The sequence below is a fragment of the Mustela putorius genome, unplaced genomic scaffold (assembly GCF_011764305.1).
Source record: "Mustela putorius furo isolate JIRA1106 unplaced genomic scaffold, ASM1176430v1.1 tig00003834_pilon_pilon_pilon, whole genome shotgun sequence".
Taxonomy (NCBI): domain Eukaryota; kingdom Metazoa; phylum Chordata; class Mammalia; order Carnivora; family Mustelidae; genus Mustela; species Mustela putorius.
Window position 1 is genome coordinate 98669470 of NW_025421987.1, and position 14887 is coordinate 98684356.

The window sequence follows — 14887 nt, forward strand, 5'->3', positions numbered from 1 at the left end:
GTGGTCCGAAGTAGGGCCCGCTCTCGGGTCTCACCACTAGAGAGCAGCAGCGCGCCTCGGGGAGCCGGGCGCTGAGGCCGCCGGCTGGGCAGTGCGCGCTCGGTCCCAGCTGGTTCACCTCTGCGCTTGCGCCTTGTTGAGGACACCCCCCCCACCCCCACCCCGCTTCTTCCACTGCCGATCAAGCTCATTCTTGCCTCAACCAGAGACATTCTGTGGCTTGTCTTTGGGAAAATTCTATTTTGTGTTTGTTTGAACTCGTCCGTTCCTTCAAAATGTACATGTCCACGCACTGCACATTGCACTCTGGAGAGAGAAGGCAGCCCTGAGTGCCGAGGGCAGGAAAAGGGGCCAGGCTGAAAACACTGCGCCTCAAACTCAGGTGCCCCCTTGCAGGGGCGACCTCCAGAGGCTGTTCCGTGGAAAGAGCTTGCACAGCGAGAGCTAGCTGTTGGCCCGTATTCAAACAGCTTTGCACGGAAAGCCTCTCATTTATGAAATGGCTTCTTAGGGACACATGCCCGCTTGACACTGGGGATCCAGGACTTGAGGTAGGGGTCGAGAACTAACCATACCTCCTGGATCATTTTCAGGCTAGTTTTACTGCTTAATGATGATCTCCTTTGTAGCGTTTCAGCGGGAGAAGGGGAGTCAGAGATGCTGTTGAGCCTAGCTGGGGCGGGGGAGGGGGGCGGCGGAAGAAGGGAGAATGTCCTCAGCATGAGATGTATTGAGCAGGTGGGAGGAAGGTGTGGACACCTTGAGAAAGCACACAATGTTATCCAAGATCAGCCTCACAGTCACAGCCAGGGCACTCCTGGTGCTGGGCTGAGTCAGGATGAAGCTTTTACAGATGGAGGGAAAATAAGCCAGTGGTGCTCGTAAATAAGGGACATAATGGGGTTGCTTTGCTAGTAATGAACACTTTAGTTTTCCATTCTAAATTTTATAAATTACCTCCAAGATTGTGTTTTGGCATCAGAAGACTAATTTCTTTTGGCATACTCAGACAGACTTTGCTTTATACCACACAATAGTTTAACCCCCCCCCATTTTATTATGCTACTGCTTTATAACAAGGAAAATGACATTTCTTGCCATTGTCCCTGACATTTATGGGAGAAAACATTCCACTGTTGTAGCCTGCTTGCTCCCTTTTTGTATCATGTGCTATAAATTTTTTAGATATCCACGAAGAATCAGTTTGTAGTTTAGCTACAATGAGAAAGGAAAGCATGACCCCAGAGCATTCTCCATCTATTAATACATGAAAAGCATTTATCAGATGATTTTATGAGACTCACAAGCCCGTAGCACTTTGTAGAAACTCCACGAAGTATTCCCAGACAAAATATGTGCTTAATTCATCACAAGCAAGAATTTCCCTGCATATGTGCTGTCTGAGAAGAAATCACCTCCCAGACATCTGCAGGATGTAAACATGTCTTGTGGTATGTGTGACTGCACGGATTTGTAATATATGTGAATAACCGTGGAATTGTTCATTGCAAATGAAGCTAAATAACCCACAGAGTACTAAATCCCTGACTTCCACATTCTTTCACCAACTTGGTTAAAAAGTCCAAAGACATTGCTGCTAAGTGTATCACTCTATTTGGGCAGTCACTTCTGCCACATGATGTGCTGCATTTCTATCTCTCCTGTTTATGCTGCCCAAGTTACTAGAGCCCACTCCTGTTGTCACCCTGAACCCACACGTATCCCAACCCTGATCTGTCTGTCTGTGGAAGTTGCTCATGCATATGGTAAACATCCAGACAGTATTTCTTCTGCCCTCCCTGCTGCTGACCTCCAAGGCAGTACCTCGAAGGTCTTATTTTGCTCCTTGTAGCTCTACATTGCTCTGGAACCTAGAGACAGGTAGTGGTGCATCCCTATCATTGTATAGCTTGACCTTAGTATGGGCTTCTACAAAATTCCCTCTATTACTCTTTTTATACTACTGGATCTGGAGAAAAATAATGAGACTATTTATTCATGAAAACTAAAGCAGAGAGGGGCAGAGGTTTATGATCCTGGGATTCTTAATAACAAGGCTTTTGATGAAGACAGACCTTCCAGATAGCATTGATGACCCATGTGTCAACTCCTATGTCCATTCCCAGCTACAGGCAGCCCTTTTTATCTTTTAAAAAAAGATTTATTTGAGAGAGATAGAACAAGGGAAAGGACAGAGGGAGAGGATATTCGAGCAGACTCCTGCCAACTGAGGAGCCCAACATGAGGCTCCATCCTAAGAGCCATGAGATCAGGACCTGAGCTAAATCCAAGAGAGTCAGATGCTTAACCAACGGAGCCCCAGGCGCCCCAGCTCTTTTGTCTAATATCAATCCTGAAACTGGACTCAGTATTTTTTCCGTGTTGCGCCCAGAGTCCACTCCACAAAATGTCAGTGAGTGGGCAGATTTTATTAAAAATTTTTGAGGAAAGATAGAGAAGAGTTTTACTTCACACACCCCCACATAAGATCGTCTCACCCCTTCCGTGGCCTGTCTTCTCACCTCAGCCTCCCTCAGAGTGCCCTACCAACCTTCTTTCTCTCTCCCCTTAAAACCCCTAAAGTCCCTTAAAGCCTTATGATCTCCAGCTGGAAACGTTTCTTCACTCACCCCGAGAGCACCTCCTTCTCCTCCCCTTTCTTATACAAGTCACTCTAGTGCTCTTCCAACTTCTTTCCAAGATTGCCTATTACATATTACCAGGATTATACATTACCCACTACCTAGACTACCCGCTACCGAGACTACCTATTACATATTACATATTACTCACTACATAATAATCAACTTTAAGTATGTCAATAGCCATGTTACTGGAAATAAAGATTTTATGATTAAAAAACCGTTCCTCTAGGTACCAGGAATCTTCTTCCCTAAAAGAGAGTGGGGATTTAAAATAACAATGATCTTTTTCTCCCTCCTATTATATATATACTATATCATATATAATGTATATAATATATAATCTATGTATATGTGTATGTACATGTACATATGTTTGTACATATTATATATTTATGTGTTCTATAAAATAGAGAAGAAACACAAATTACTGTTATATGATGTATTACATATGTATTATGTGTATATATGTCATATATAATATATTTTTTCTATATAATGTATAATATGTATATACTCTGTATCTCCTATTATATATATGTATATGTGTGTATGTAATGTGTGGTTGCATACCTACACATGTGTATATTAAACACTTAGGAGGGATGACCGGGAAAAAAAAATCCCAGACTCTATATGCTTCAGGGAATTCCATACCAAAATTTTTATCGATTATTTGTCATCCTTAGACACAAACAAATCTTTTTATTCACTAAGTGTTCTTTATACCTGGAATGGCAGGTAACACATTCGGGCTTTTCCTGTACATAAAGGATCTAAACAAAGTGTCTGGCATATAGGAGGCCCTAACAAATGTTCTTTCCTCCGTCCCCTGCCCTCAAGAAAAAGGAGAGGGGTTTTTCAAAGCAGCCAGAGGCCACTGGAATGTAGGATTTTCTCCCCACCCCCTAACTTTTTTTCTTGTAGTTATTTCGGGGCTATGTCTCGTGGAGAGATTCCTCCAGTGAGAGAGCGGTCTGAGCGAGTGGCTTTGTCTAACTGGGCAGAGCTTACACCTGAGCTGTTAAAGATCCTGCATTCTCGGGTAAGGGCTGTACTAGAGCATCAAGGGGGAAGATGGGGTAATACTGAGGCCAGGTGGGCACAGACAAAAGCCCACCATCCCCCAGCAGTCAGCTGGCCAATCAATATCATAAAATCCACTAAACCATTCACTGAAAGCAAATCTTCTCTTAGGGATAGGAATGATATTGAAATAGGCTACAAGCTGAGTTATTAGTGGGGTCATCCCAGATTTCCCTGAAGCTGGCAGAATGTCCAAGGAATCAACTCAATAATAATCCTTCTCTCCAGAAAAGCGCAGGTCCACAGTCCCTTGACTGTGACACACTTACTGATCAAGAACATAATATGATGGCAATCACAGTTTGGAGAGGGGTATAATTTAGTTTCCGAGCTATCCCAGATGCAGACATAACCTAGCTTTTAGGGAAAATCCTCGCTCTCTTCAAAGCCATATCATTCTGGGAGCTTTCCAATGAATGGATGAGGAAGGTCTGACTTGAGAAAGTTGTAGTTTGGCCAGTTCCCAGGAAATGTGGTTTAGCACCACCATACTCTGCTTTAAAATCCAGGATGGAGAGGTTTGGGGTATTTGAGGACTGACAGCCAACTACCTTGCTCCCAGAGACTTAGCATTTCACTAGAATCGGAGGGCCAGGGAAGGTGTATGCTTCACTAGGGCATCTGTAGCCTTATCACACTGTTGGCCAACAACTTGTTCCCTTTCTCCTTTTAACCACCAAGCACCTTATGCAACAGACATGGCAGAGATCAGAGATCTGCCATAACTGGGACCAAGCAACACTAGGCATCCAGACCACAGACCCCTTATTAGTCTTGGAAAAGCACAAGGGTTACATGTGAAGTGTAGTGCAAAAAACTCCACAGAACATAGAAGCAAGAGACTTAACATCTAATTCTAATTTCACTACTGATTACCAGTCTCAGACAAGTCCTCAGCTTCTGGGTTTCATTTGCAGGCTGCCCTATCTCCCTTATAGGCACAACCTAGGGATAAAACAGCAGACAATACTTTTCTGATAAAAGTATCAGAAAAAAATTAAAATGTAAAATAAAGGTATTATTTCCCTATAATCTTGACATTGAGAGTTAAAATGATTGCATCATACTTCAGCACACTTAACACTACACTGAATATTTCTCTACCCTTACAAAGAGGACGGCCAGAGTCCTGCCCTCATTCCTCTTCCGCCATCAAACCCCTTGCTGGGTGCTGGGAAAATGTGGGCCTTGCTGGGCAGTATCTCTTGGGGCATTCTCTCATCCTGTCCCTCCCTGTCCGTCGTCTGTCCCCTGACCTGCAGGTTGCTGGAAGACTGATTATCCACGCAGATGAGCTGGCCCAGATGTGGAAGGTGCTGAGTCTCCCAACAGACCTGTTTAATAGTGTGATGAATGTGGGCCGTTTCACAGAGGAGATCGAGTGGCTGAAGTTTTTAGCTCTTGCTTGCAGTTCTCTTGGAGTTGTAAGTGAGCTTTACTGCTTTCTGTTCCTTACCGGAAAAGCTCTGTCTGGGCCTGGAAGAGGACTACCTCTGCACACACAGTCCCGTCTTCTGGGCTGAGAACAAGCATACCTGTCTTGTCTACTTCCCTTCCTCTCTGAATTAGGTCATTCCTCTGCTCCTCAGCCAGAAGCAGGGGGGAGGAGAGGAGAGGGGAAACCTGTCATCAGACCCTGGGGAGAGTTTACTAGAATGTGGCTTCTGGATTATTTATGAATTTCAATCATTGCCTTCGGATTTATTTCCGTCACCACTCCACTTATATTCCTAAAGATAACCAATAGCCAGCTGCAAGAGATTCGCTTCTACTTGGGTTCCAGACACCTAGAAGATACACCAACGGGGCCTTTGAAAAAGAGATGCAGGCTTACAGAAAACTACTATTTGATAAGCATAATTGGATACAAAAATCAGAGCTGAGAGATCAGGAAAGGAGAAATGAGGCTATTTCCAGACTTACCGTTACGACATCATCATGGATGTAGGATGCTCATACAAATTCATGCCTTTTCTAAGTTTGACTTGATTTACAATTGGAAAAGGAATGTTTCTGTTTTAAAGAAAAAGATATTGCACCCAGTTCATGCACTTATTTAAAAGCTTTGGGCGTCATCTTATATATGGACTCACTCTTATTAAACACCTTTATAATAACTAAATGAAAATGAATCAGAAACATGGGTTTTTTAAAAAATCCTGGAATATGTGCAAGTTTGAAAGTTAATGAGAAAATTATTGACTCTGCCAAAAGCAAATGGTACATAAAGGTAGTCTGAATCAGTAAACAACTCTAAACACCATCTTTTTCTTTCATCTTGAATACACGTGGGATGCATATCTGACATTTTTGTTTGACAAAAATTATGAGAAATATTATTAGCAAGTTCAACTTTTCCTATAGGCTTCCCCTGCAACTTTCACTATAATTGTTTCTTTAGAGACAAGGAGAGGTGAAGCCATTCATAGTTTTTTTTATCTTCATTGTCCTGTATAGTAATACGATATAATGAATAAATTGCTTTCTTCCAAAGAGGAAAGGAAAATTGCAGCCAGTGCAGAAGTTTTGCCTATCAGTACTATCACGCTTCTGTGAAAATAGCCCCAAAGGTTGGGGGAAGTCCAGGAAGACAAATTAAAAATAGACACATTTTATTAAATTCCCGTAGGGTCACAAATATACTCACACTACATGCAGAGATATCTGGAGCAGGGAGGAGGGAACATACTTTATTTTATCTGTAGTTAATTCTGAGCTTCCTGATCTACCCCACCCACAGAGGGCTGAGTAGGAAAGCAAGTAGATTCAATCAATCCAGGAGTTTTAGTCCGATGCAGTACCAGAAACAGCTTTGACATAAATGCCCAGTCTCTCGGTTTTTTCCACCCCACTCCACTCTTCAAGATGGCAGCAGAGTGTATAACAGGGAAATGGTAACTCCAGGATCACACAACCACCAAGCAAAGGATTTCCTATATGTCTCGGTCCTTGGAAATCCATGGGAATAAACACTGTCCGTGTGGTCTCAGGGGCTTGTGGCCTAAGTCCTAGGTCTCTTCTCTCTCACAGCACAGTGCTCCCTCCCACCCCCCATCCCTAGCTCGTCATCATTCTGGTGGGTTCTGAGGACCTCTCTGAACCCTTTCAGGTTGCCTTCATCGGCTCCCTGGCTCCGGTGGTCTACTTCACAGACCCTCACCACCTTGTGAGATGTGTGAGTCCTCTCCTTCCACATGCCTTGCGGTAACAAAAGTGACTACAGAATATTAAATTCCACTCTTCCCTCTGCTGAGCTCACAGTGCAGCTGTAGGTTTACTTTGGTATGTCTCCCTCCCGCACTGGGGAGGGGGAAACCATGAGGTGAATTGTATCTTTCTGCCTCCCTTCCAAAACAGGGAGATTGGATTAGATGTTCCAAAAGTTCCTTCATCTCTGACAGACTATGATTCTAGTCTGCCTTCTCTACTTCTACTGAGATATCCTCAGGTCTGACTTTGGATAACAGTGAGGTCTTCAAGTATCTAACTGCCCCTCATCACCCCAACATCACAGAGCACCTTGAGGTGAAGTCAGCCTGAAGGGCTAGTCTGTAAATAAAGGGTGCCTCGTGAATCTAGGAACCAGACCCATTATACCCATCTGTTTCATATTGGACTATTGCTGGGAACTTAAATGTGGAGGTGTGAGGGTGTCAACATCTGGCAGAGGCTTTGCAGTCTAGTTAAACCATATATCCTTAGCGTGCCTGGGTGGCTCAGTCACTTAAGCATCTGCCTTTGGCTCGGGTGGTGATCTCAGGGTCCTGGGATGGAGCCCTGCTCTGGGCTCTCTGCTCAGCAGGGAGTCTGCTTCTCCCTCTCCCTCTGCCCCTCCCCCTGCTCATGCTCTCTTTCTCTCTCTCTCTCTCTCTCTCAAATAAATGAATAAAATCTCCATATATATACATATACCCTTAGAGGCAAGCGCAGGAATTTCTCCTTCCTTTGCCAATTCACTAGTCAGACATGATCTTGGTGCCACGTAGAAAAACCAGTTCCCTCCTTTCATCTAAGGACAGGGACTTTCTTGAGCTCTCCCAATCTATACCCAGGATTCAAAAGACTGTGGCATGCAGACCTATATTTCTCTTCCCTATCAGCACTCCTTCCTCTAGACTAGCCTCTATTCCCTCCTGTTCCACGGGGACTGATTGTAGAAAAGGAAGACTGTTCATTGGAAGGAAGGATGTGTTTTGTTAGCAAATAATTCACTTTCTGAGCCTTTCTCCTCTGGGTTTGTGACTCTCAGAAGATGCTTTAAGGCTCCCTTTATCAAGTGGATCCCCATCTGATCAAAAAATCTTGTGCAACAAAATGCAGGTCCTTGTTTACTTTAGATTTATTTAAGTTCTAGTCCAGAGAATTCTTTATCCATTCATCCATGTATGAAATATTTTAAAATGTTAAGAGGACAATAAAACTTAAAGGCTTGTGTTTGATTAACAAGATACTGTTTGGGGTAAAAAGCACCTGTATTAGCTTGTAGGGCTGATGGAACAAAGTACCCCAGACTGGGTGGCTTAAACACTAGAAATTTATTTTCTCACAGTCCAAGAGCCTGGAAGTCTGTGATTAAGGTGTCTGAGGCCATTGTCCTTGGTTTGTAAATGGCCATTGTCTTCCTGTTTCTCTCTCTTTCTCCTTTTCTTTCTTTCTTTTCTTGATTCATTTATTTATTTGAGAGAGAGGATGGGTGAGTGGAGGGAGGGGGAGGGGAAGAGAAAAACTTCAATAGACTCCTTGCTGAGTTCTGAGCCCGATGTGGGGGGTTAAGCACAAGACCCTGAGATCATGACCTGAGCAGAAACCAAGAGTCAGACACTTAACGGGCTGAGCCACCCAGGTGCCCTTACCTGCTGCTTTATACAGTTGTCCCTCTGCGTATGTATGTATCTGACACGTCTATGTCCTAATCTCCTCTTATGAGGACAGCAGTCTTATTTGTTTAAGGCCCACTCCACAGACTTGATTTTAACTTAATTACCTCTAAAATGGCCCTATCTCCAAATAGAATCACGTTCTGAGGTCCTGGGGTTAGGGCTTCAGCATATGAATTTGGGGTGAACACAATTCAGTCCTTAACAGCACCCCAACATGGATGAGCCTGCAGGAATAGGACAGCAGAACAAAGGCAGGAGGGGAATTTTTGAAGAAAAGGAAGGAGAGAGGATGAGCTGTGAGTGGAGATGATGATGGAGTTCTTTGCACATAAGCTTGCAAATCTACCCCCCCCCCGTCATGCTGACCTCGCATCCCGCACATGGCCCACCATCTCACTGACAGCCTCTTCCCCAGCCTCTGGTCTGCCTGCCACTCACCCTCCTCCCTGGAAGCGTGTGGCACACTGCCACAGATGGTGCTTCGCAGCAGTTTCCAGGGCAGGGCTCCCAAGGGCAGGGGAGGGTCAATGAAAGGGGCCTGCTGCAAACCCCAAATCTCTTTGACATCATGCGTTTTACCATTCTAAAATTCGTGTACCCTGATGATTCCAGTTCATAAGGTAGCAATGTTTATCAACATAAAGAAACCAAATGTAAATATTAAATCAATTAAAGTTAATAATTAATGCAAACAATGTTTAAATCACTTGTCATCAGGTAAAACTGTCTCTCTAGGAAGATGACCAAGTTGATTCCGCGCCCTCATATACTTCCTGATACCTCCCCGTGTACACCCCTGGGTAACACACACAAGTTAAAGAGGCATCCTGTAGACGTCCGTTATATTCAGGGGAAGGAAGGGAACGGAGCAGCCCGCAGCAGCTGCAGAGGAAGGGCAGTGCCAGCCAGCCTTCTAGGGAGATACCAGCAGCTGCCTTTTCCTTCTCCCAGGCACACCCAGTTCATCACTCAGGAATCACTGTTCACTGGTCCCTGGAAGGTGTTTAAGGACAATCTACACATCATCTGTTTTGGTGAACTGCCCTGGTAGACACGCTGACCTATGTTTGCTAATTCAGAACTAAACAATTCTTTCTTCAAATCATTTTTCTTTACCCCTGTAATTTCCCAACTCATTCACTTGGGAAATTTATGTAAAGAATAGGTTTATGGAAAGACACAGGTGAGTAAAAGCTAATTCTGAACATGACCTTTTGATGTTGGAAGTTTCATTGGTTTGCTCCTATACTGTAAACCTTTGGGCATCCATCATCTCCTAGTTCTTCCCCGGCAACAACGAGGTGAATGTCATGGCATATAAAATACAAGGTGTAAAACAAAAAACAACCAAGGTGTTTTGATTAGATGGATCTACATGTTTTAGAAGAACTGGTTTTGATGTTCAGTGTCACTTTTCCTGTATCTGGGACTCCTGTCTTCCCAGGGATTGACCCTTCTCCCCCACCCCCACCACTGTAGCATTGCTCCAAGTCCCATAGGAGCATATGGGCTAGACTAATTACCTCAACTCTTCAGACGAAAGATTAGAGAGCAATAAGAATAAGAAATAATTTTAATTTTTTAGAATGTAAAATCAAATTCTCCTTTAGTGAGGTTATTTTGATGAAAATAATAAATATCTTAAAATATTCAGTTCATAAACTTAATTCCTTGAGAGTAACCCTCCAACAAAGAAAGGAAAGGAAAAAAAGAAAGAAACCAGATGGAATTCATTGATGTTTGGGTGTAAAAAGTTCAAGCTTTCCAGAATACTACATTATTCTCACTTCATTTTATGAGAGCAGTATTTTTATTTGTTTTCTTTTATCTAAACTGATCTTGCAGGGGGTGCCTGGGTGGCTCAGTCTGTTAAGCTTCTGCCTTCCATTCAGGTCATGATCTTGGGGTCCTGGGATTGAGCCCCACCTATGCTCCCTGCTCAGAGGGGGGTCCTTTTCTCCCTCTCCTTCTGCCACCCCTCCCTACCACTCCTGCATGTGGGTGCACACACTCTCTTTCTTCCTCTCAGATAAATAAATAAAACCTTTAAACTGAATCTTAGGAATTTAGTTTGAAATAATGACTTTCTCATTTTATCTTATGCCTTTATAGACCATTGCCAAAACTCTCAAGATAGTGTGCGAGGTGTTATCATCTGACCATGACAGTGGACCTCCCCGGATCCCATTTAGCACCTTCCAGTTTCTCTACACATATATTGCTGAGGTGGACGGGGAGATCTCTGCCTCACATGTCAGCCGAATGCTGAACTACATTGAACAGGAAATGTAGGTAAACTTTTACCCATCAGAGGGGAAAGAATCAGAGGGGATAACAAATCTAGCAGGCCATGATATAGCAAGGTTACTATATTATACTGCTCTAGGCACAGAGAAATGTGATGAAGAAAAAGAACTAAAGACCCAAAAGAGAAAGGGAAAGACCAGGGAAGAACGGTGTAGGACAGTGATTCCAGTGATGAATTGCAAATGCTAGTTCTCAGGCTGCCACCTGAAAATACCCAGTCACAAACTCAGGGGCAGGACCCAGATGTCTGCATCTTAGCAGGCCCTTCAGGTGACTGACTCACACTCAGGTTTTAGGTAGTAAGGTAAGAGTGGGGGAGGAGGAGCAGGCTGCCAAAGTCAAAGAAAAAGAAAGGCATTGAGGGCAGGATCCACAAAGAATTCATTTGGAAGGAGAGAGTTAATATACTGTCTTTCTTAAAACTGATTGTTCAATGAACTAACCCCAGATATATATTTTTCCCAAACAGAATTGGTCCTGATGGTTTAATCAAAGTCAATGACTTTACCCAAAACCCCAGGGTTCGGCTGGAGTAAAAGCACAGTTTTGGGCATTTTAAAGGAAGATAACAGAGTTGATTGTGCTTCAGAATGACTGAGCCCCACACACCATCTAATGTCAATTTTCTTGTACAACTGGTCCACACCAATAAACAATTAAGCAAACCTATGAACTCAAGAAATGTGTGGAATTAAGATGTAAAATTGTTGGAACAAAACACTTAAATGAACAGAAGATGCGTATCCTTCCCACATGGACACTGAGAATGGCTAACTAAGCAGGGTAGAAAATGTGTCTCAAGTCAAACCCAGGCTGTCAAGATTTTCACAGGTAGCATGTTAACCAGACACAGTTCTGATGTTTTGTGATTATGAAGGATCTTCTACGTAGTCAATCCACATTTTCACCAGTTTGGCTCTCCATTTGTCGGTAGGGTACTAGTCACTCACACACTCACTAATGTTTGTCAAGGTTAGCTATGTGCAAGGAATAGGATAATAAATATAGGACACCCTGTTAAGTTTGAATTTTGAATAAGCGAATAGCTTTTCAGTATTGTTTTGTTTTGTTTTCATGCTAAATCTGGCAACCCCACCTAGGAACTATGCTGGCTTCTGGACCTACAAAAATGAATCATATCTGAATTCTGCCCTCAATGAGCTCACACCGTCTTACATGAACGCAAGACATGAACTCAAATCACCTTTTTTTTTTTTTTTTTTTCACACAAGAGAGCACACATAGGGGTGGGGAGAGACAGAGGGAGAGGGAAAGAGAGAATCTTAAGCAGGCTCCATGTACAGCATAAAGCCTGACCTGGGGCCCTTAACTGACTTAGCCACCAAAGCACCCCTGAACTCAAATCATTTTAAAGCAAGTCACTCTGAGAGATACCATTATGTGTTACAGAGATTGGTATTAAAGGGGCAATGTCTCCAGATTTTTCTGACACTATATACAGATGTAATGGGACCCTCTTGGGAATTGCCCTGCATGAGGTTAAGACCTCTGACAAGGTCTCTGAAAGATTTTTCTTTCTTCCAGGAAGCAGATGAGATGAACAGTCTGTGGGGTTATTGTTCTTAAGGTCAGGTGTACCAAGGTTGCTGGATTCCTTCTCTCTGCCATACTCTTCTCTCTTGAAAGTTTTTTTTTTTTTTTTAAGTTGTTTTGGTATAAGAATCATGTTAGTGTGCCTTTTCCTTTACACATATCTTCCTTCTGAACTGGCGAGAAATTCATCTGTTAGTGTCTCAATCAGTAAAAGGATATTATGAAGGGACATCACCATAGGTCCTTTAATTTGGCTTAGAGTGAAGTACGAAAAAGAACTGAAACACATTCTACCCGTCATGGCTGTCCAGTTACACCTGCAGGGGGCGAGCAACAACCAATTCCCCCAGCTGTCTGTCATTTAGCCAAAGCAGTCTATCATTTATATTCACCCTGGCACCTTCGGCTGTGAAAAGGCTGCAGCCCTGCAGGCAAATCCTGGCACTGGAATAAATTGGGGTTAAAGAATGAGTGAAACCCTTCAACCTGCGCCAGTCTCTCCATTTCTTTCACTATGATCAAAGAATTCCAATATGATCTTGTCTGGGGGTGGGGAGTGAAGGGGAGCAGAGGGAATAGCCCCAATTTGAAAGGCTCTAAAACAAGGTCATGATCATAATAGAAGCAGAAGGGGCCTTTTTATGTTTGAGAAAACAAATTAAACTAGAAACCAAACCTCAGTAGCCCTGAGCATAATCCCTCAAGAGTGAGGCTAATGAAACCACATCCATCAAAGAGGACCCAGATACAAAGTCACTGATGACACTGTGGCCACTGGTTGAAACTCAGCATAACTGGTGGTGCTACCTCTTTGGCTTCTAACACATCACGTGACGTCTGCTATCTTTCTGTCTGCTATCTATCTATCTTGCTTCCTCTAAGCTACTGAGATTAATAAGCCCCAGATGCTCATTAGAAACAGCTCCTAGAGCACAGCTGCCAAATTAGCCTACTTCAGAGGTCATCCCGAAGGTGAAAACCAGCTTTGGCCTCCACCTATGCTGTTCTATATCCACAGTATTATAAAGATGGTATTAATGATCGTCACCAGCATGTATGAAGCACTTACTATGTGCAACCCCTATGCACAAGGCTCTCTCTACATGGTCAAAAATAACCTTTACAATCTGACCTTGCAAAGTCAATGTTATTGTTCCTATTTTATAGATGAAGAGACAGCCTTAGAGAAATTAAGTTGTTCACAACCACTGGTAAGAGGAGTTTGAATCCAGGTCTGTCTGACTCCAAGCTTGGGCTGCCTTGTTTGCTCAGTGCACTTTTTAGTAGTTTCTCCCCAGAAACAGCCTCTGAGATAAGGATTTAAGTGCAAGTAGTTTATACAGGAGACAATACCAGGAAGAGTGGAAAGAGAGAAGGAAAAGTAAGATAATGATGGAAAGGAAACCAATAAACAGTGTGTGATCAAGCCACTTATCCATAAAGCCCAGTCATGCTGGAGGAATCTGGGAGACAGGGTAAAACACATCTAAGAATTATCCCAACCAGAGGGATGAGGAAGCTCTTCATCATCGGCTAAGGGCTGCTTCCTCACCAAGTTCCCATCTGTCATTTACTGAGGGTTGTTTCCAGAGGCATTAATTTACTGGCATTTCCAGCTTGCCCAGCTGAAAGTGCGAGCTTTCTCCTTTTGAGGCAGAAGAAATGCTCTCAGTTTCAAATTCATAGGTGTTTACCAAAACCAACCTTTGAACCTTTGAAGGCACTGGCATAGGGTACCACGAACATCTGCTTACAATGCCTTACAGAGAGTTTAATAAAACAAACTTTTAGCATTTTCATCACAATTGTTTCTTTCCTTGGGTCAGACTCAAGTCAGTAGGGCCTTCAGGGCAATAAGTGACATATGTGTGTTCAAATCACACTTAACCCTCAAACCTGACACATTGTCCCAAACCAGCAGTTTCTTCCCCATGATGAGATCATTCCAAAGGGACTTTCTTCATCCTTGCTGCTAATAGACCCTTGTCAGATCCATCCCATTGGCCATCCTATCATGACCAGAAAGAAATATTTGAATCCCAGCATGACCTCAGTTAAGCTGTCAGTCTGATACCCCCGAAAGATATGGTTTATATTTTTTCCTTTAAAAAGAAAAAAACATTCAGGAAGAAATAAAATCAAGATTTTATAAAGAAAACGAAGTGGGCTCTTTCTTTCCTAAATTAAACTATTTTGATTAAAGTGAAGACTACAGATACATTTAAAGCTTCGTTGGGAAATGCAAAGATTATGGCTCAATTCCATGTTCTCTGTTCTGCATGCCCCCTCTCTCCTTGATATTGTTCAATCGTGTAGTTTCTGTATCTATCCTTAGTTAAATATATATATATATATATATATATATATATATATATATGTGTGTGTGTGTGTGTAAATAGATATACATATATATATATG

At 42.9% G+C, this 14887-nt stretch overlaps 1 protein-coding gene across 4 annotated transcripts in view; it reads left to right on the top strand.

The window, feature by feature from the left end:
* Positions 1–11584, top strand: part of ROPN1 (rhophilin associated tail protein 1) — a 28122-nt gene extending 16538 nt beyond the window's left edge. For 3 of the 4 annotated variants that reach the window (XM_004745425.3, XM_004745424.3, XM_004745423.3), the window contains 4 exons: positions 3570–3687; positions 4991–5152; positions 10721–10896; positions 11385–11584. In XM_004745425.3, coding sequence (XP_004745482.1) covers positions 3570–3687; positions 4991–5152; positions 10721–10896; positions 11385–11451 — 523 coding nt within the window. In that variant the 3' untranslated portion in view covers positions 11452–11584. Of the gene's footprint in view, positions 1–3569; positions 3688–4990; positions 5153–10720; positions 10901–11384 lie in introns of all 4 variants that reach the window. The other variant, XM_004745426.3, reaches the window with a different exon arrangement.
* The last annotated feature ends 3303 nt before the right edge of the window (positions 11585–14887 follow it).